This window comes from Scophthalmus maximus, chromosome 8 (assembly GCF_022379125.1).
Source record: "Scophthalmus maximus strain ysfricsl-2021 chromosome 8, ASM2237912v1, whole genome shotgun sequence".
Lineage (NCBI taxonomy): Eukaryota > Metazoa > Chordata > Actinopteri > Pleuronectiformes > Scophthalmidae > Scophthalmus > Scophthalmus maximus.
The window spans coordinates 7,941,948-7,965,288 of NC_061522.1; the positions used below are offsets into that span (position 1 = coordinate 7,941,948).

Consider the following 23,341-nt stretch of genomic DNA (forward strand, 5'->3'; position numbering starts at 1 on the left):
AACGGCAGCTTCTGTACAGACTTAGCTTTGTGTCCTCCCATGGGGGGGGGGGGGGGGGCGCGAGAGGGCTTGTTCTGAAACTCCTACACAAAAAATAGTGAGCGAGTGCGCTGCTAGAGCTTTTAATCTGTAGTGTGTGGCTCACCTCGTGCACCGAGTGACACACACACACTAACACACAAATACGGACACACACATGGACACGTGGGTGCACACACAGTCACACCTGACACATTTCTTTTTTCCATTGTAAAAATGATATAACCGATGTGAAATATAGCTAACAGCAACATGCCACTTTCACACATTCAAAGGAGCACAGTCACACGCTCTCGCAGCTCTCCTTATCCTCTGATAAAAGCTTCAGCAGGGGGGAAGAGCTCATTGTGTTCCAACATGTATGTTTTCTGCGAGGCCTCGGATTTGACTGTGCAATGGCATAATTGAGGAGCAGCCTCTCTGGATCCTACGGGACATCAATCCCTGTCTGTCTGCCTGTCTAGGCTGTTAACCACCTCTGGGCTGCACCATTGATCTCCGTAATTGTCTCCAACTCTTCAAAGAGAGCCGAGAGTTGGTTTGATCCGAGCTGTTTACTTTCACAGCCCCTATAGCCCCGCTCTCTGCAGAAGAGCGCTATCAACCACTTCAGGCATGAGCTAGCATATTATTGTACTATTACTGTGTGTGTGTGTGTGTGTGTGTGTGTGTGTGTGTGTGTGTGTGTGTGTGTGTGTGTGTGTGTGTGTGTGTGTGTGTGTGCGTGTGCGCGTGCGCGTGTGTGTTAGCCTGTAGCCTTACAGGCCTGGGGGTGAGCGAGCAGCTTCTTGCTGTTACATAAAGGCAAGGGAACTGCAACCTGCACATTCCCCTGTCATCTTTCCATGGGTATGTAAGGAAATGAGCACACATTACAGGCTCCATTCAGCGCTCTGTTTGTCTGAGAATTGTTTGTCTTGAGGCCAGACACCGAATAAGAGTCACTCAAGCCAGGCCCAAGGTGACAGTGACAGAGGTGATATGACAAACAGGATGTATTGCTTAGCGACTTGTTTTTGTGGCTGGTGAAATGATAAAAGTGCATAATTTCTCCACTCTGCATGCAACTTTCCTTCCGCTGCTGCATTTGCTGGCCTCAACGTGAACCACCGAGTCAGCGAGGGAGGAGCCGTTAACCACGGCTTCCTCTCAGGTCGAGATGATAGCAGCCCTCAGTAAGTTGCTGATAAGAAACTCTTGCACATTGTAAGTGTATGATCATGTGAATTGGTCTCATCTGCCAACAGGGACAGAAAAAAAGGGGTCTATTAAAATGCAACTCCGTCGAAACCGCTTTAAGTTTACTGCGCTGTAATTTAAATGTAGTGGTAGAGTCAGTATGGGGGATTTCAACGGGGCTTTGGACCTGCTTACTAAGTCATGTTTACAGACTGTGAGTGAAGGGAGCCTTGATTTTTATCACCGAGTCTGCAGTGGGGTTAGCTATTAAAGTTTATGGTCCGAGTTTGTGTGGGGGGAAAGGGGGTGGAATGGTGCTTCCAGTGTACCAAGGGCAAGCTGCTTTTGCGACAACTTGAGTTTCTTCTTCTCCGACCCGAAGACGTCCTACCTGTGAGATAAACACGGACACGGGGCTCTGGTTTTCTTATTTTATGGTATTCAAGCACATCTTATCATTCTTGGAGCCCCCTGTAGTGCTTGGAGGCTTCGTTCAGAAAACCTGCGTTGCCTGATGGTTGGCCAGGCACCAAAAGGATGTAGCCAAAATGTTATTAAGTAAGGCAGAGCATGCACTGTATAGAAGTAGGGAGGTGTGAAAACTAATAGTGGTTGGAAGGGCTTCTTGGTTAGGGGCAAGCATCGACAAGCTGAAGAATGTGTGTGAGCTGTTTGTCTTTCTCTCGTTTTTGACAGAGAATCCGAGATGCCCAGGAACCTTTTTTTGTGAGCTCTTTTGTAAGAAAGAGGGAAATGAACTATCTGCCTCTGTGCATCATCTATCATACATGACTCTTTAGATTTCTCTGTACTTACAGTAACTGCACGAGAAGGAATCCTAAAAAGGAGTTTCCCCCGGGGGAAACCACAGTCTCTCAGCAGTCTGCTTTCAGTGAGTATTCACCTTTCAGGTTGAAAAAGTCCAGCCTCCTGTGATTGCTCGTAAAGTCTCTGAGTCAGATGCAAAAATATCATCTTTGATCCTGTGTTTTTAGCGCAGAAGGTGTGTCACTTGCATGTTTCTTTTAAGAGGCGGAAGATATTGCACCACAGAACCAGTTTCAGTGTACCTGTCACATTCAGCTGCCTCCTTCAGAACACAGTGTATGTGTGATGTATGATTTTTTTGGTTTGTTGTTGAATTGTTTGTGGTTGCATTGTGACATTATCTGATTAAAAGGAAAAATGTCACAGACCCGGAAAATATCCTGTAAAAAAAGCACAGTCGAGAGGAAAATTCAGTCAATGGAAAATCTCAAACACCCCAAAATATGGAGAATTGATATTCAGTGCAACACTATCAAAGATGGGATAATGATTGACTTTGTTTGTCATTGTTGCCCATAATTCTGTATTCCTCAAACAGCCGGCTAATTAAACGACCAAATGTATTTAGTATTGACACAACTTCTCCACCGAGGCTCCAATGTTAACATCACAGACATTATAATGATGAGCAATCGATAATAACAATGGACATAATACTTAATCATAGTATACTGTAATATAACCCTTGTAGTTGATCCTTATAAAGTCCACTTTATAATTGAGTTTAGATATGGATTTTTCTTAAACCCTCCACGTGTCCTCATGGTAAGTTACACTTGTCTGACTCCAGTGTGAGATAAGGATAATTCACTGAATAATTTGAGCACAGACGTTAACTCGTGGAAAGCCATGCCAATTACCAGCCCACTTCCATGATTTTACACTCCGTAATCTTACTCGAGTTGAAAAAGATTAAAGTTTTGGTTTCTTTTTTATCAAAAGCAGACCCCGAAGGCATTTGTCTCTCCCCTGTTTCAGTTTCATGTTTGCACATTGAGACTTTGTTTTACAGTAGGTGCATTTCGTGGCTTTGATACATTTCAAAAGTTATTCATAAAGCAGGCAGAAATAGCACAAATGATTAATAAGGCCTGTAATGGCAAAAAAGGCACAAGGAGAACACATCAAAGTATTTTGTATCTAAATACAAATCCGTGTAATTGCGCCGCCTCACATTGCTTGGAGCGCGCACACTGCCTCAGGGCCAGCGTGAGTAATAGAACAAGAAGTACACAGCACCTTGAGCCTGCTGTGCTCTCCCCACACAGGGCAGACTTAACGACCGATTACACTGCATCAAATTCTCAAGAGCAAAACCCGCCGTATTTGGCCGGAAAAATAAGACAACCCTCATTACAACATGCTCCTATTTACCAGTACTTGTTTTTAAAAGAGACGTTCTGAATAGATAGGACATAGATACTGTAAGTCCAAGGGGTTGACAGTTGATCTGTGAAACCTTTTCTCTTGTAAAAATGAATCATCGAACGCTTCCATTGGGGGGAGCTGACACTCCGAAAAATGACACACAATTATCATAATAAAAATAATCAAGGCTCCAAACTACTGAACCTTCCCGAGGAAACTATTTTGCGTTATATTCCAGGCCATGGCAGTATGGCAATATTCTTTGTTGGTCCAAGAGTGATGGACAGTAGTTCTGTTGTTTGGTCGTCTCGTTCATGTAGGCTGTTGGGGGAGGGGCATACGGGTCTGAGCTCAGCTCTGAGCTGAGTCTTTGACTTTCTGCAGACTTTTCTTGGGTTTTTTCTTCCTCCTCTTCTTAGGTCAATAGCAGGGGAACGAGGTCAAGGTAGAGAACCATGAAAAGAATACGTCGGGGAGAATGGGAGGACAATGTTGAGGTTAGACGGCAAAGAAGGAGAACATCAGCTCACCTGGGGAAAACACCACAGCCTGCTTTTGTCTCCGTGCCTGTTCTGGGTTTTGGGGTGACTGGTTGTGTGAGAGCCTCTTGTTTCCATCTGTAGGTGAACTTCGGCTGCCAGGGGGCATTTGTCTTGTGATGTTTACATGGACTAACACGCTGCCTACAGATTTATGTGGGGGCCATGAATAATGCGTGTGTGCATGTAGAGCTGTGATAGTGTTCAGCCGGCTGCGAGTGCTAGTTGAAAAAAATGCTAAAACGCAGGAATTAGGTAGGACTTAGGCTTTTCCCTTTCACAGCCAGGAGCCTCACACATTTTCACTGAGCTCCCCTGCTGAATGTAAGACCAATCCCTGTCTGTCTCGGTGTGCTTTTCAGGAACTCCGTTTGAATGCTCCATGTATGAATATGTCAAACATTTTGAACTTCAAAGTAGTGCATTAAAAAAAAAGCCCAAATGCAGCATGCTTAATTCATGTGTTTGAATGATCTTTGATCCAGGATTCTCCATGAATTTCGTCATTCAACGTTCCTTTCCTTTTTGATGTCAGATTTAAACAAATTCTTATTGTATGAAGAATTATTGAGAGGCAGTACACAGAAAAAAGACCATAAAACACAAGACGAAGAGGGGAGACCAACTAAAAATACAGAGTTTAACATTTTCGGCCAGCGCCTTCTTGGTTTTCTTGAAACCAGAAGTTAGGACCCAGGAGCATGGGGCGGGGCCTGACCGAAGGCTCGTCCACTGCACGTCCACCTACACCTGAAACCTGCACCCATTGGACAGTACTAGCTGTCAACCACACGGCGTCCACACCCCAAATGATGCTTTATCGTCTATTTGACTCCAAACGGGACCATAATTTTCAAAATGACTTTGGAAAAATTTACTGTGAAGTAGATTTATATTCTCATAGTCTTCTACAGAAACAAACTTATTTTTGCAACCAGTGGAGCTGCACTCTGCTGGTCATTCCAGAGAATACAGTTTTTAGGCACTTCCACATCGGCCTCACTCTTTGGACCTGGTGACTACGTCCGTTTTTATTTACAATCTGACTCCAACGTTATAAAAATTAACGGTATAAACCTAAACTCTTTTTCGCTTCCCGTGAATAACGAGAGTAAAAGAGCCTTTATAGAATCCAGTGTTTCCACCTACACTCCCTAATCCCACACCCCACTCCCCATATTGAAAAGGTTGACTCCCCGCCACCGCGACCTCCGGTGCTCCATGTATTTGTGCGTGCTCACAAATGTTAAGGTGTCAGGGTGGATGTGCGCGTACATGTGTCCTCAAGTGTTTGTGGGCGCGTCTCATTGTGTTTGCTTGTGTACCTGCGAGGGGTGATAAGGGCCAGTGCAGAGTGTGTCCTTTGTTCTGGCAGAATTACTCACCCCCCCCCCCCCCCCCCCCCCCGTGTCAGCATTGGTAAATTAAACCCTGCTTGATCCAGGGTTCAAGACCAGATAGCTCAAACCTACGCTTTACGCTTTGTGGATTTGTTTACGATTGTATCGGTGTCCAAAAAATGTTTTTGTATTTTTTTTCTTCTCCTGAGGAACCTGCGTGTGTTGGTAAATTAATAGTGTGTTGAGTGTGTGGCAGCAAGCCTCTTACGGCGATGCTCAATTAAGTAAGTGTGATATTTTTGATTAGTGATAAGTGATTGTTTATGTTATATGCAAACACTCTTATGGACATTTACGTTGCACAGTGTGATCGCACTTCACGTTAATTCACGTAGCCATAACAAGCGTTTCTTTTCCTGTCCTCCATGTGAGTCACAGGCTGCAACTGAGGAGTGACACACAACTCTGTCTCTGCCTCTCTCTGTCTCCCCCCCTCCATCCTCCCATACCTCCCTCTTTCTTCCTTTATATCCTTCTATATCCCTCTCGCCCTTTTCTGTGTTGCTATCTTGGTTCTCTACCCATTTAATTGTCTGTCTTCCTTCCTTTTTGTCTCTTCCTCTTCTGTGTTGTTCTGCCCTCCTCCTCCTTCTCCCCTCTCTCGCTCAACTGCTTGTATTTGTCGACTTCCTCCCTCCCCTCTTGTGGCTCCCTCCTCCTCCTCCTCTCTCTCTCTCTCTCTCTCTCTCTCTCTCTCTCTCTCTCTCTCTCTCTCTCTCTCTCTCTCTCTCTCTCTCTCGCTGGTCTCACTTACTGTCAAGCCATCCACAGCCGCAACAACGGTAGCGCCAATAGCTCACTCTGGCCAGTTCTCAGTCACGGTGCAGGCTGCGGTGTGTAAGCGTGTGCGTGTGTGTGTGTGTGTGTGTCTACATGTGTGTGCATGTATGCCTCACGTGTTTACAATGTATGTATGAGCCAGTGTTGCCTGCCAACACTCTAAAGAGCAAATGTACATGGAGTTACTCTTAACTGAGGACCGAGGGGAAGATCTGTAGGAAGACTGGAGTCCTGGAGCTCATTAAGAGGAAGAAGGAAGAAACAACATCTCCTATCTCTCTACTTTATTTCAGTCTGTATCGCTTTCTGTCGACCTCTGCGTGTTCCTATATCTCTTTTCTCCACTGGTTTACTCGCTTGCTGCTGCTAGGACTAGGACATAACTGTAAGTGGACTGTAATGTGTTCCGTGTGTGTGTGTGTGTGTGTGTGTTCCGTGTGTGATGTCACTGTCAGTTGTTTGACTTACTGTGGCCATAACTTGCTTTGCCCAAGTGCACACATTTGCATGTTAGCATAAATGGCATGTCATGACATCTCTAATGACTTAAATAGGCCAATTTGTAAAGTCCTGTTTGTAGTGGAGGAGCAGCATATTATCCACGCAGACACTGCTGACTTTCCTGCTATGAATATGCTCATATTCATAAATGTGTGCCAGATGCATATTATTCAGCGTGTGCCAAAACTGTCACTGCTGCCATTTATATCAAATGTCATTTGTTGGCAAAGCATCTGAATGAATGTCCTCTCCTCCAGGTATTCTCTGCAGTCTCTGTCTGTCTGTCTCTCTCTCTCTCTCTCTCTCTCTCTCTCTCTCTCTCTCTCTCTCTCTCTCTCTCTCTCTCTCTCTCTCTCTCTCTCTCTCTCTCTCTCTCTCTCTCTCTCTCTCTCTCTCTCTCTCTCTCTCTCTCTCTCTCTCTGTGTGTGTGTGTGTGTGTGTGTGTGTGTGTGTGTGTGTGTGTGTGTGTGTGTGTGTGTGTGTGTGTGTGTGTGTGTGTGTGTGTGTGTGTGTGTGTGTGTGTGTGTGTGTGTGAGACAGATAGGGAGAGACAGAATGATTGAGAGAGTTGGTGTGTGTGTGTGTCACTCTGTCACCCAGGGCATGGAGAAAATCAATAGATCTACAGCTTGAGTTGGACCATTTACCTCTGCCAAGTGATGGGCAGACACTGTGGCCTTCAAAGGTCCACAGACGAGCTGCCTGCAGATGTACAGTACGACGGCCCTGTGTGTGCCTTTCATTTTTGGTCCCGCAATGGATATTCATATTTCATATATTGTAAAATCATCTTGCCAGCGAGAAACTCACTTTTTTTTTTTTAACTATCAAGGGGGATCGTGGATCAAAAGTTTCTCTCTCGTAGCTCGTGACGGGCACGGCCAGTGGAACCAGTCAAGGGAATGAGTGAGAGCAGGCGGAAAGATGGATAGAAAAAAAGAGTGAGCCAGTGCATGTGAGAAGGGAACAGAGCGAGACCATCATAATCAATCCTCCATGATCCTGGAAGAGCATCATTTATCTTCTTTTCTCACTCTACTCCTCCTCTTGCCTCCATCTTTCTCTCATTTTCTGTGGTAGAGCCACTTTGATCTTGCGTAACACGACGGTCTCCAGAGCTTCATTACTTTTAGAGCCTTCATCGTGCGGGGCCATAAAAAGATGCTAAGGAATGGATTTTTAAGACCATTTACCAGGCGTTCTGTACCGGCTCGCAAGTAATGGCTACATAGGGATATAACGTTCCTCCACGGTGTGTAATGCCCTTCTGTGCCTTGTGATGTGGGGTTATCAGGGCAAACTGGGATTGGCCATAATACATCGGTGCCGAAGAATATGACGTTGTGCATATAAAGTGCTGCCCACTGGGTACCCTGGCTCTGTTTAATTCTTAAGGACATGGCACTGAATATAGTTATTGGGTTTGTGGTTTTTGAGGTTTCCACCATTTTTCAGTATTATATCTTGTAATGTTTTTTTTTTCATAGCACTGTTGAATGACCTTGTGTTTTAGTCTCTTCCTCTTTTTTTTTCTGTGTGTGTCTCTCAGTGTTTGCCTACTTGTGAGTTGGCTGGGACAAGGGAACGTGTTTGGGGTAGTGTTTTGCCATAAGCATAAAGGGATTCGTATGGGGTAGCAGGGAGAAAATGATTGAGAGAAAAGGTCAGTAGACAGGATGGCCTTTTCTTGTCTACAGAAGACTGCAAAGAGACCCAAAAAAAAAAAGGGGGAGGGGGGGAGAAAAGTGAGTGCATGGGTGGCAAGAGGGAGGAAGCAAGATTAAAGCTTGAAGTGTAGCCAGAAAGCCAAACAATTGAGGAAAAGAAACCCACGAGACTGTCAGAATAACTAACCCCAAAACAGCAATGCAAAAAATATTTTCAGCCAGAGACCAAATGGAATCTTACAAAGCCAAAAGTCCCGTCTCTCATTACCTTTATAATAGGGATTGCAACAGTCATGAGACCTATGTGTCAGGGTGCTTGCTCTCATCCGTCACGGCCACTTAACCACAGCTGCCATATGACCCCAGCTCTATGACACTGTTACATGTCCTCTCTCGTGCTTTTCTACAGTATTTCACTGCAGAGATGCACCAACACAGACATCACAACTCTGAAGATACTGATCCTGTTTGGATACTGTACGTCACAGTGTGGAACGCCATAGAATTATTGATGATGTAAGGTGGCACAAGGTCGGGGACTGCTTTGACACTAAACACGAGTTGCTGGTGAAGTTTGTAATGGAGGATTTGTCATGTCATGACTGGAGCTGAAACAATTAAGCAAATTAGATGATTTTAATTTCAAACTTTTGATTTCAGAAGTTCAAATATGTAGGTAGGAATTTCTGGATTGCTTTGTCACATAAGTTAGAATACATTTTATTGACAAACGTTTTGGATCAATTGAAAGGAATATATTCAATATATATTGAGGAATGAGGCACATCTACCGATTTGGTGGGCCGACATTGCCGTTGCATCCCATTTTCAAAGGCTGGCTTGTTGTTGGAAAGGAGTAAAGAAAATATACCAAAGCACCTCAGTATCTCAAAGAACAAGCTGCAGATCCTTTAATTAAGATCTTTTTGTTCACCCCGTAGGATGAAATACGTGGAATCCCCTTTGTACCTGTTGTTAATTACCTGCATTTTGTTTTAGCTCTTTGTGGAAGAGCCTGTGACCTTGGCACGTTCTTAACCCCCCCTCTCCTCCTCCAGTTACAAGCTAGCATGTTGATGATGTTACTTGCAGGTGCAGCACTTGTCTCTCTCTCTCTGTGTGTGTGTGTGTGTGTGTGTGTGTGTGTGTGTGTGTGTGTGTGTGTGTGTGTGTGTGTGTGTGTGTGTGTGTGTGTGTGTGTGTGTGTGTGTGTGTGTGTGTGTGTGTGTGTGTGTGTGTGTGTGTGTGTGTGTGTGTGTGTGTGTGTGTGTTCGTTCCACGAATGCGGATCATCTCTCTTCTTTACTGACGGGCTCGTCCCCTACCTCTCTCTCCGTGACCCAGTTCTGGTGCGCCGACACCCCCTGTTCACATCACGCCTGCAGCAAACACATGTTGTGTCAGTGGAGGGAGAAAGGGGAGAATGAGGTTGAAAGTGGTAGGAAGGGGGAGTAGATTACATGTCCGCATGTTTTGTGTCAACAAGGGAACACATTTCTTTTTCTTTTTTAGATCACAGGGCTTAATGTGATTTTTGACACATTATGATCAAAAGAAGTAAAAGACTAATCGAGTTGTCTCCCTCTCTTGTTTTATTCTTGGCGCTGAAATACTTTTGTCTTCTCTCCGGTTCTACAGAGCAACTTCCTGGGTAGTGCCACATTTTCAGTAGGTGATCTGCTGAGGGCTAAAGATGAACGACTGACCTTGAGTCTTAGGTAAGTGTGTTGTTTCTGTCTTTGTCGATCCACTGCTCTCCACGTTCCTTCAGGCTAACAAAAAAAAAGAATCCGACTTTAGAGTCCAAAGACTACCTCTCTTCACACAAGAAACTGACAGAGCAACTTAAGCGTCAAACTGAGATGAGCTGGGAAAAGAGACCAATCCACAGATGTTGCAACAGCAGTTTCAGGGTTGTTGCAGTAGCTGCCAGGGTTGTTTGTATCAAGGATGTTGTGTTGGCGTGGGGGAATACTACTGTGATCTGCTACCTCTTTTTTTTTTCTTTTTTCTTTTTTGAGAGATTGGGGTGGGAATAAGCGTCTTTACTGACAGCGGTTAAATGAAACAAATGAAAAGGAACACCTGTCTTGTTTAAGTGGGGGCGGAGGGTGTTGGATTTAATTTTTCAAAGACATTATTATGTCAAAATCATGAGGTGGTAAAAAATATGTTTGCTCTGCAAGCAGATGTGCTAAAATCAGGTAACTGCATGATTAAAATCCAGCAACCAGGAGAGAAAAAGTTATATTTAAAAATAAAATAAAAATAAAACTGCCTCAAAAGTCCATTAAGAGGTCCGGATTGTTGTGTCCTCCTGCAGCGGCCCTGGGTCCGTGTCTTTCCCACTCTGCCCCATTTCACACTGAACTGTCCTGTCAGTAAAGGCTTGAAAAATCCCCCCAAAAGAATCTTTAAAAAAGACAGGACAATCATTTTGCAATTTTTGCAATATTGCTACAAGGACACCTTTTAGAGGACACATCAACACGTCACAAACAACAGATAAGTCGTTTTCCTGAACATGATAAATGATGTTTACCTCTTATGAAGTGCTTGACAAGGTTTCTAAGAAGTACAATGAAATTCTATACAAAGATTAATGGCTACCAAGGTTTGAAAGTCACGAGATGGTGTTTTTCTGTTAGGTTTAGTGATTTAACACCCGGCAACAGGGGCGAACTTTAATGTCTGCTAATTGTTGCACATCTTTCACCGTGCGTTGACCTCCAGTGGTTGAACTTCTCGCCATGCAGCAGTGATGCACAGGTGCACTGCAGGACGCTGTGACATCGTTGTTGAGTGTGGTTAAAGGTGCGGTGCACCCATTGTTGATGTCAGATGTGCTCGGAGGTGAAACAGGTCATCAGATAAAAGATTAACAGGTTGCTCTTTAATCCAAAGTGCTTTACAATGTCTCTCTCATTCACCCTCGTATGTTGCCATGTATGCAGAGATAACACCAAAAAGGTCTTAAGTCTTTGCTCTATTGTCTTTTGTCCCACTGGGGTATTTTCCTTTTCTTCTGTTTTTTTGTTTGGTCACAAAAACCTCCACCTGAACGGAAGACATTATGCTCGGGTCTGTCAGGTAGTCACAGGTGATGAGTGTGTCCGACTGGAACAAGAGGCATCACGTGGCCACTGGGGACAAAAGGTAGAATGTTGCCCAAAGGTAAAGTCTTGTCACGGGGACAGAATCCACATATCGCAGTCTTCACTGAAAAGCTGAAGGTCTGCGGTGGATACATGAAGGGGCGTGACAGTTTACCATGGGGACCAGGGACTAGATTTCATCTGCTGGATCGCAGGCCATCTTTTAAATGGAAATACTGCATGGACGTGTGTATTTGTTCTTGGTTTGGTCTGTGGCTCTTCCCCGTGTCTGTGGCTTAAGCTTTTGAAATTCCCTCTGCCAGTCAGAATAAACGCCTTATGACTTTGTATGCGAGTAGTGCATGATATTCCATGGTCAGGATATTCTTCTTTCACCTGTAAACTGTTGAGAGGGAAATTGTTTGTGCAGTCGGAGTGGTTTCCCTTTCCCTTCACACTCATACCTGTGTGAAAATATGCTGCTTTGGCAGTCCTCTCTCTGATTTCCTTCATTTTTGCTCTCTTCTGTTATGCTTTTCATTTCCCGTTGGTGATCCCAGGTCACTGGGTATAATTATATCTTGCGCGATTGACTACATGCTGAAGTGAGAATAGAGCTTACAGACACACCCTCCTCCCATTTGTGTATGTGCATGAACACTTTTGTGAAGGTGTTTTTCTGGCTGTTGACTATCACAGCTTTGTCATTTCACTCCCCTCTAGTCCCACTGCACTGTGTGTTTCTGGTTGTTTGTGTTGTTCGGTGGCAAATTTGTTATTCCTGCAGATACCACAAAGCCCTCCCATGATATTTAAAGTGCTGCCACAATGCTTTTTAATAAGAGGGAAACAATTTTCAACAGTCCCCCTCAATATTCAGATGTTTTTGTTATCTTTACCACTATTGCTGAAGCTCTATATTCTTTAGGGCATCCAACACTGGGGACTGGGTTGTAAAGAAAAAAAAGGAAAACATGTTTCTACACCGGAATTATATATATCTATATATATATATATATATATATATCTATTAACCCTTTGTTTTCTTTTTTTCTTCTCACAGCATTACAGGTTTATCTTACCTCTTATACCTATGAAATATTCAAATGAAAAAAGGAATGAATAGGAGTTGACCAAAAAGTCTGGACAGTCTGCTTTAGCTGTTATCACAATATAATCATTATTTAAAAAACATCTAACAAAAGTCCAGCACGCTATTTTCTAGACAACATTATGATGCTATTTTACAAAGAATGACTGTCCAAGCATTGGTTTGTATTTAAATGTAGTTTGAAAGAATCTCAGGGGACCACCTGTACCTTGCTAAGTAATGACAGGCAACATGTTCATAATCTTTGTATGAACTCACACACACTTGGCCTGAGGAGCTGTAGCCGGTGTGCTGTTGGAGCTCGAATGTGTTACACGGACAGTCGCCGATGCATACCTAACACACACTGACACAGAGGAGGAGACTCTCTCGATTCGATATGCTGTTTGCTTGTTGGTTCATCCAGTGAGAAAACATTTCAAAGATGAGTCTTTTTTCATGAGCATGTATGATTCATTCCGGGCTCCTTGACCTGTGGATGAGCCTATTATTCACAGTTCATATTCATTCTTCAGGCCACAGCCGCATGGTTTCTGCGGCACTGACGCGGACGGGGCTACATCTCATTCAGCCCTCCGAGGAACAGATGCTTCATTTCAATACGGTGTTCTAATCCCCGCTCAGTCAGTTAATTTGAGTTGACTTCGCTCAGCGGAGGGAAAGTGGGACTACTTTGTCTCCATGAGGCAAGGATTGATTCCCCTCAGTGAATCTCAAAACCAATATGACTTTGACCAACTTCTCTTCATAAGCTCTAGATTTATAGTGGTGCTGAGCATATGTAGAGAGGAAATTGGTATTTGACCAGTGTGCGTGTGTCTCCAGTATGTGACTTTTGCGTTTATGTTGGCCCCTCAGTAAAGTTCACTCTGCGATATGGCTGTCCACCTCAAAGCTTACCCCTCATTCTCAAGAATTCACACTGCATTTCAGCCCCTCTCTCTGGTCCCATGCCCACTTTCATGTGAGGCTGGTTAGGATGTTTGTCACGGTTTGTTTTTGTTTCCTGTAAGGCCCGACCGGTTGGATTTGGGTCACTTTTTTTTAGGGTTCATGACAGTGTTGTTTTGAATGGTTGGGAGTGGTGGGAATATAGACTCAGTCCTTGTGAAGATCTGTTTCTTTTGTTGGCACTAGAAGCTATTGAAATGATGATGAGGATTTTTCACCTTCCTGCAGCTCTCAGACCACCAGAAAGCGCACTGAGGTGATCCAGACACTCTCCGGCTTTCAGACAGACTCAGTGCAGGCACACATGCCCAAATAAAACAACCTTACAACAACACAAAAAAATACTAGTTGGAGGATTGAGTTGCTTCTTTGATCTCTGGACCTTTCATAATCAAAGGACAGACATCTCATTTAAAGGGAATTATCCATTATATGTTTGGTCAAGGTACGGATTCAGTCCGGGTTTGCCTGATGGTTACCTGTAATCCACCTATAAAATATGTCTGGGTGGGGGAAACACCCACAAAAACTACAGTTTGAATCTGTTATTTAAAGGGTGCTGTCGCTCTGTGAATCTGTGAGTAAAGATGGGAGTGAATTCAATCAAGATTGGAAGCTGGAAGCTGAATAGCAGGAATTTATCGCTGTTTGTGTTCTGATTGAGAGGAAAAGTCCTTAAAACTGAAGTCATCTAAAAGGAAATCGGTTGGCAGTGTGGTCGCTGTATAATCTGACTGCTGGTCTGAGATAGTGCATCTGTATGCATGGCTACAATGCTATTTGTGTTTTGATGTAATAGTGTCGGGGCAGCGTGTCCTCAGTATTGTCTTGCCTGGGGCTATACCTCTGTTAGAGGTTTCTTTTAAGGTGCTTAAGCGCTACCACAAACTGTAAACACAATATCAACATAGTATCACTATTTACAGTTATGGAGTTTCGTTGTTTTATGCTTCCATGAGATATTGAGCAGCATTCTAATTTCTTTGAATGGAAGTACAATGTTTACACTTTTATTTCCGTTATGGTCTCCACCATATACTGAGAAGAATATCTGACTTTAGCAGCTATTGGCTTCTCTTTGGTCATCACTTATGTCTTTTTCACACTGTGCTATTTTTTAGCCCTGATTTTCCCACTCGTCAAATAATTCTGGAACGACTTTGGCAAGACTACCACAACCGAGTAGAGAAAGAGAAGGGGTGGCGTAGTGGTCATGACCGAATGTAGTTTGGAACCCAGACACACTAGTCGGGGGTTTCTCCTGGTGAAAGTTTGTGTAGTGTGTGAACCCCTGTCGCTTAGTATGAACTCACAAGGACTGCAAGACTACATTAGTACATTAGTTACGAATAGTGCCTGCTGGTTGGTGATCGGAGTGTACAGTTGGTCTATCAGCTGCCTGCTGTTGCTGAAATCCAGCTTGTCAAGAACAGTGAACATTAACCAAAACGGTCAAGTGGCAAAACCAAAACAATGACCTGAAAGATGCTGAAGAGTTCAATAGAGCTGAGCGGAACTGGTATTATCCGTGGCGCTGTCACAATGAACAAACCCCTTTTCCATTGGAAATAATTATTTTCAGTCCTTAATCCTGGAAAGAAAAAGGAAAAAGGAAAAGCCATAGCTTTGATTTCTGCAATCACTGTTAACCCTAAATATGCTGTCAAGATATAGGCCTGTGAACAGTGACCTCCATACTGCTTTTCCCTGGTACCTGCAGAGAGCTCGTAGTAAATCTCTCTGGTTATATGTTATATGGACTTGGACTCCTTGCCGATACCCCCATGACCATCACTCACACAGAATGAAGGAGCTGCTGCACCTTAGAAATGCCCCCATATCTTGGCTGAATAATGCGCCACATGCAATGAAATAACTAATCATGATTACATACCAGGCTCTTAATAGTCTCCTGGTTTCAAACATAGTGGGGATACATACTGTACAGTACATGATCTGTATTATTTACTGTAGCCGCATATACTGACTAATGGTCTTAGGGTTGGTGTTCGAATGTTACAGCCACTGATAGCCGTACAAAAAGTGAATTAAATGGTGAGTTAATTTCCTTTGGTTAATTCATCAAGTGTCATTTGTTCTGGATTTTGTTGCATTTGATTTGAAATAATTTGCATAGATTTTGCAGGTTTTTATCCTGCCTCTCTCTGCAAACTCCGATGTGAGACGTTGTGTCGTACCCGTTTCTCCCTGCAGTATAGACGTTGCCTTGCTCTGCAGACACGCACACGTCTGAATCTAGCTGGGTTTCAATGGGGAACCGGGAAGAGCAACATTACCCATGTGCTAAAGGGGCAGATATGATGTCAGTGCCACAGAGGTGTCTCAATAATGCATGTTTGTGTACACGTGGGAGAAAAAATTACTATTAAAAAAGGGAAGGGAGACTCCTTAACCTAACCACAGCAGTAAATGATGGTGTATAAGTGGGAGACAGGTGATGTGAAAATGTGCATACATCATATAAAGAAAAGTTTGCTGATGTATCAATAAAGAGAAGAGAGTATAAGTATGTGGTTTTCAAATTAGTGGCTCACTCTCCAGTTTTAATTTTTGCTATTTCCGGCCCTCGTCCCCTGCACTCATTCTCTTGCGCCCTCGGTCCTCTCACACTGTAGTTCCCTCTCGCTCCTCTTGTTATCTATAAAACTTTCACTCTCAGTAGGAGAGGCACTCTATGACCCACTTCTACAGCACAGTTTGAGATGCGATTTTGATATGAATTTGTATGCTTGTGTTGTGTGTGTGCGTGTGTGTGTCCATCACACTATGGCAGAGATTTACCATGGCAAGGCTACATTATCACAGACCAGTGCCTCTGCTGCCTGGTTTCATGGCTTATTCATCCATTCCCATTGGATAGAGCCTCTCTTTACTATTCCACCAGTGAAAGCTTAGCCTGCCTTCATCATAATATTATTTTTATACTATTCCCCCAGTTTTTTAAAGTTATTCACAGAGAGACAATTCTCCAGTACACTGATCTTATCTGAGCCTGACCTGAAAGCCTAAAGATCAACAACTATCTGGAGAAGCGCCGTGTGTGTACATTTATCACACAGCCAGTTGGTCAGGGCGAGTTAGTGTAAGGTTGAGGTTATGGTTAAGGTTTTTAAACGTGTTCATTTTTCAAAATGATTGCATTGCGTAATAAAAATAATGATTGTGTTAATTTGATGTTTTTTCTCATCGCCCAGTGGAATTCTAAATTAGTGATCTCCATCTTGAAAAATTACATGTCACAAAAAGGCCTGACAGTATTTAAATATGAACTTCTGAGAGTTCATGTCTGCGTGTGCTCCAAATGTAAAGCAGAATCACTAATTACACTACTCAGAGGAGTGATTCTTCTTCTCTCCCTTGTGGCAGTCACACACACTCACACATGTCGCCATTTCTCACTGCAAAGTCATTAGCGGCTCATTTGAACATGAGGAATATTTAGTCTGGGGGGAAAAAAATTTAAACGAAATAAGGAGGATTATTATTAAACATATAAATGTCTTTATTTATGGTCCCTTTGCGTTTTATCGGTGTAGCAGTGAACAGAGGAACATATGTACTGATGGGCGGGGGAGACTAAAAGGACACTTAAGGCCACAACATTTGAGTGTACGGCTGTTGGGAAACATTTTATCTGTAGTTAGCACATGGAGGGGGATGTCGGAAACGTGTGTGTGTGTGTGTGTGTGTGTGTGTGTGTGTGTGTGTGTGTGTGTGTGTGTGTGTGTGTGTGTGTGTGTGTGTGTGTGTGTGTGTGTGTGTGTGTGTGTGTGTGTGTGTGTGTGTGTCTGTGTGTCTGTGTGTCTGTGTGTGTGTGTGTGTGTGTAAAAATGCATGAAATGCACACACAAAGTTAACCACGCACACATACATTACATAAGTACGTCCACACAGAATTGCTGCACAAATTGTACAGTATACAGTACAGTACACTGTAATCCTAACAAACACAACCACACACCACTTGTGTACTGTATGTCAAAGAGGGAGAACAAGCCCTGTGTTGAGCTGAAATAAATGCACATATGGCCCCCCTCATTTTCCTCCTTCGACACTAAAAATGCTCCGTTTCTGCACAGTTCCTCTGCATAATCTGTGAGATCCCCCAGGCATTAGGGCTCATGGGCTGAATATGAAAATAACTAATATGGCCAATGCTGTACCCTGGCATCAAAATGTAACTTGGAGAGAAAAATGGCGGGGGGGGAGGACATTTTCCATTGACAAGGTGCCTCAAATACCAGCCATAAGTTTTTTTTTTACCATTACAATAAACTGAGCAGGGATATCAGGGGTAACATCTTTCACATCATTTAACATAAAATCCATATCAAACGATGATAGTGCCCTGGTAAGTCCAGGTCAATCATTCATCAGGTTGGGTTTATCTTTAGATCATCTCTTTGCAACAAAACACACATAGGTCGAAGAGATGAGGAAATGAGATGTGGTGTTAGGAGCCAAAGGAGGAGAGAGATTTAATAAAATCTGGTCCGACATGGTGCTGAGGCATGCTAGGGGCACAGCTCATACCAAGTCCTTGTCTAAGTGATGAGGTGATGATAATGAGGACATAATGGAGACAGGAAGAGAGGGAAAGGGAATGTGTTTACAATCATGTCTCACAGTTTTGTTAATTTTTATTTTTTTATTTTCTAAGCCAATCCTCTTTTTTTGCTCTGAGATTAAATTGTGGTTTTCCATCACTGAAGCTGGGGCAAAGTACCCGAGCAATGCAATCTCTCCTTTTGCGCCAACTCCAGTGTGTGCACCAGAGAGAGTGAGGGTCATGCATAATATCCTGTCTGACTTGCTGTTTAATATCATCCTCAATAATGCAATGCACTGTCCACGTAGGCTTTTAATGGGTTTAAATATTCCCATGCTTGTATTTCTTGCACACTGCCTTGTAATACTAATGTCTTTTGTCTTTATTTTCTAATTTACCTAATCAATTCGCAGCTATTGAAAATACTGTAGTTTTGTCAGTGTAAAAATAGACATTGCACACATTGCTTTGGTTAAAAAATACAATCAAACTAGAAATACCAACACACAAGCACACATATACAAAACTACTTAGATGTACAGCTGAATGTATTTCACACATTTATGTATGGATGTAATATTGCAGTCTACCAATGATATGCAAAAGTTATGCAAAAGATTGCAAATATGGACTCAAGGTAACAGCTAAGCCTTCCAAAAGGGAGAACATGTATAGTATGCGCATGAGACCAGTATCAAAAATGTACATTTATGATATATTGTGTATAAGTATCTTTTTTTTCACCAATGACTATGTTTAGTGTGAGGATTTCTGGGTAGAACAAGGTTTGTTTTAAAGACTCTGCACGCAGGTGTTTTCGTTTATTCTGGCTCATTGCACATCTGGTCAAGTGGAAGGTGGATGGAGATATGCAGGTAATTTAGTGTCCGTGTACTCAACAGGATGATAATGGTAATTATCAAAACAATTAAAATCACCAGTGGGGGTGTACCCTGAGTGTTCAAGGGCCACTAAGTTTTATGGTTTCTGGATAATGTTATCAGCATCATTTTACAAATAGCAGATTTTTTTTTAACGTTGTATTTTTCCTATTTTAGTGAAATTTAATTCTTAAACCGCAAAACACTTAAAGTTCATCGACACAGATGCTAATCCTCGTCTCACTACAGCGTGGGCGAGTTCGAGCAGAGCTCGACTGTCATCTCCCAGATCTTACATATTCTGCATTTTGGCACAACCCTGATTCAGTGCAGTTATCGATTCAATTCAATATCCAGGATAAAATAGTTTGAGAGACTTGTGAAGCCACCAAGGAAAGCTCTATTTGTTTTGATGTCTGATTCCACTAACCTTGGGAAATCTCAAGAGTAACCAGCACATCTCCGCTCATAGCATCTCGGCAAACAAGAACAACTTGCATTTATTCTACTTCTGTTTGTCCAATCATGCGTGCCGCATATGCGATGTGACATGTATCTTCTATTAGCATAACAAGAAGCTCATATTGACTCATAGTGTTGACACTGTTTGGAGTAAACTGTGAGTTAGGCTACACTGCAGGGATATGCTGCCCGGGCGCATTTCTGTTATTTTTGTTCACAAACATTTACATAAATGGTCAGTCAGGTCTGGTTATTCCACGTGTGTGCATGTGTGTGTGGACACGTACTCACACGTACAGAAACGCACACAAAACTCCACAGGGGCTTGTGAATGTTTGGCCAAATCCTCCATTAAATTGCCTTCATGTTTTTGTTATGAGGGCTTACTGTGTCTGTGCAAAGTCAAAACTGAGACTGCTTTCATTTTAGGTCAAGGTCAAATATACCGCCTCATCCCAGTAGTAGTGCACTACACCATGGAAGTGTGTTTTAGTTAAGTACAGTAGCTGTACTGATTTTGACCTCAGAGAGGGAAAGGGGCAACCACTGCGCAGAGAAAGGTACGTTCTTCGCACTTTGCATCTTTTCATGTCCAGGAAAGGAGGAAAACACAGAGGTTCTTTCATTATTACACTGTTCATGCACGCCTGTATTTGGACAAAGGTCGCATTCCTGTGCTGCACCGACATGTCAGTCTGAAGTTATATTTTGCAGGGGGGACATAACTTTACATAACCCGATCCCTTTGACTTTTTAACACCCCGAGAGGGAGACTTTGAAAAATGCTAATTTCCTGCCTTGTCTATACCAATGTCCAGCCCTCTTATACATTGAGAAGGAGAGGAGAGCTCCGAGCCGCCTCCCATAACCCGATCTCATCTCAAAGGCAAGTTTCGATAGCAGAGTTAGTGCTGGTTGTTAAGATCTCAATCTACACCTTGCACATATTTAGTTTTCAAAAGATTCAAAAAGCTTCTGTTTTTAAACCTGGGCCCTATTTTCCGCATCTTTTTGCATCTAAATGATTAATAGGGACAAAAATGTTTGGAATAGGTCCAATATTTAGTGAGGAAGCTATAACTGGCACCCTGAAACAGCTTCAGTGTAATCCAACTGGGCATTTCTCCACATCAGAGTACTTACGTTAAAAGTGCTTGTTTTTTGGCAGAGACACCCCTAGATTATTATAACATGTTTGACAATATTGTAGAAAGGATACTGTACTTCCAGACATAGACAGTTTTGTTAGGGAGTAAACAGCCATTATGTTCCTCTGATCAAAGCAGCCAGACTCTTTTGACAAAAACAATAAGTTTACCCTCACAGAACACAGGAGCTGGTGGTCAACAGGAAAATGTTCAGTTCAATGAACCAAAAAGCTGTAAAAGGAAAAACTGTGTCTACATCAGACTAATTTTGTCGGTGATCTCCTGACTTTTCGTCGAGCACCGCCGGCAGGTTAAGATTTCCCCTTGTTCAACATGCTAAGGCTAGTGTTCGGTTTATGAACAAGCTGAGAGTTCAAACTTTACAATTTGTAAATTATTCTTCAATTGTGTATGAACTGTTTATTCAGCACAGCAGCCAAATTCATATTGTTTTGAGATTTGGGATATTTTTTCGTGCAAATAGATTTTTACAGAGGTTTTTTTACACACAGGATAAGGTGTGAGCTTTTAAGCACACAATCATGTTATACACAACTTTATTCAAACTGGAAAGTATTCACCCCGTACTGTTCTGTTGTCTGATAATCCCAATTTGTACACACTATTTCATTGTTGTCATTAAAGCGAGCAATTTCAATTTTTCTTTTTAATTTTTATCTTCAAAAATTAATTCAGTGATCTGTTTGATGCCGACATTCTTACTGTCATTTTTATTTTTTTATTTTACTGCATTTATTCAGGTTGTGTGCTTTCTTTAAAACTGAGGCAAGAGATACCTGAGCTGAGAGCTCAACCACTTCAGATTAAAGAAGGATTCATTTGAATTGATCTATCTCCTTATGTGAAATATGAAAGTTGTGCCATATAATGAGGATTTTTAGGTAAATTGTGGCCTTTACACAGTTAAGGAGGCAACCTTATTGTATAATGTCTTGTAAGTTGTTAGTTTTTTGTTTTTTTAAATCCATCCTACAGGTAAAAGGAAGGCAAAGAAGACGGCATAATATCTGCAACTCCTGTGCTTTCTCTGTTATGTCTTTCTCTCTACCTTCATTCCTAGAAACTCTCTGTGGATTATGAGGTGCTGCTGAGTGTGTTAACCTGCATCCCTCACTGCCTTTCCGCAGACATTCACTCACCCCTTTTCATCTCTTCTGTGTGTATAGATCTATGGCCCACCACCCTTCCTACCATTCAATTCCTTCGCAACTAAGAGTCAATGGAGCACAGAACACCTATCAGTTACTGCCTACCTATGTCAACATGCCCAAACAATCACCGCTAGCAACAGTAACTCTCACACACACACACACCCCCACACACCAACCTTAGATCGTCTTCCTCTCTATCACCCACATACATGCCCACACTGTCATTTGCATACAGCATCCCCTTCAATCCCCTGATCAAAGTGATGTCGGGACACCGATAACGGTTTGTTTGTGCTTCTTCCCCCGAGGCTGTTAATGAAACCTGGTGTTCCTTATGGCTTCATCCTATTAGGTCTCACGGGACAATGACATAGATCAACCTGACACAATACTGTCGCAGCTTTACAGGTGACAGTTTGGTAATGATGTGGCAAGAAACAATGATATGCCACAGAGAGCAAGGAATTGCTCTCCTGCTCTTTCCCATTCCCTGTCTCTTTTCTTTTATTCTTTTATCTAATTTTGTGTGTATGCCATTTGAATGAATATTTCCCTAGTTGTTGTGATGTCTAATGTAGACGTCCTGGGCTTTTATGTTTTTTTAATGTGTCTACAAGGTCGCAGGTGGTTAACATATTGATCACATTGATCACACATACAGTAAACATATAATCTGTTCATCGACTCACAAGGTGCTGTTTTGCAACTTCTACTTGTTACCTTAAGGACAAATGTCTTAAGAGACATTTGCCTAATCAGTTTGGGGTGACGAGGGAAAACCTCAAGACAAAGAAGTTAAGATTCTTGGCAAGAGCTGAGATTCATGATGTCAGAAGAGAGTGTCGCTTTCGTCAGATGTGATGCATTCTGCACCGTTCATCAGTATTTTGGAGCTGGTAAACGGTGAAAGTCGGGCAGCGCAGCTTTAGTGCATAGGCAAATAAGCGAGTATGGTCAAGTTTGGACTTCAATAGACTTTAGAGTTAAAAGCTAAAACGCCACATATTTTACACATCAAAGACTGTTTACAGGTCTTGGCGAGTAACTACTGCCTGTGAAAATAATTTACTGAAGTCTTTTGTGGCTCCAAGGAGAGCTGCGCAAAAATCTGACAAATTGTTTCGATTCGGTTTGGGCCTGAGACAATAAATCAACATTGAAATGCATGAGAGGGGGGATGCATAAATCGCATGTGTTGTATAAAGGCCATTATACAGTATAAACGCTGTATATATTTCATAATGATGCAAACATTTTTTTACACAACTTAAAAGGCCTCTAACTAAACAGCGTTTGGTGCCATTTGTTTTCACAAACACATTGGTCCGTCTGTCACAGTCGGACTGACGGTTGGCAGCACCGGGAGAAATCCCGCCCGGGACAAGTGCCCCGACCTCGGCTGGCAGGCAGGACTCCCAAGTTATGTCTCCACCAAACTTGGTGAAAATCTGGCCATATGTTTTTTAGTTATTTTGTACACACACACTCAGATACACTCACACAGAGGGGTGAAAAACATTACCCTGCTCGCGGCTAAGCTGGTGCACACGGTAATAAAAATCTGGGGCTGTGGAGTTTTTCGGCATTAAAATTTTACTTGTTGCCTCTGATGTTATGTTTTATGAACACAATCCCAACACCCCAACCTTT

The 23,341-nt window shown here is 42.7% G+C and overlaps 1 protein-coding gene across 11 annotated transcripts in view; it reads left to right on the forward strand.

Moving 5' to 3' along the window:
• inpp4b (inositol polyphosphate-4-phosphatase type II B) overlaps positions 1 to 23,341 on the forward strand; it is a 173,685-nt gene that overhangs the window by 93,247 nt on the left and 57,097 nt on the right. For 8 of the 11 annotated variants that reach the window (XM_035636274.2, XM_035636275.2, XM_047333645.1 and 5 more), the window contains one exon: positions 9,940 to 10,019. In XM_035636274.2, coding sequence (XP_035492167.2) covers positions 9,940 to 10,019 — 80 coding nt within the window. Of the gene's footprint in view, positions 1 to 1,933; positions 2,111 to 6,116; positions 6,519 to 9,939; positions 10,020 to 23,341 lie in introns of those variants that run through there. The other 3 variants (XM_047333643.1, XM_047333642.1, XM_047333644.1) reach the window with 3 other exon arrangements.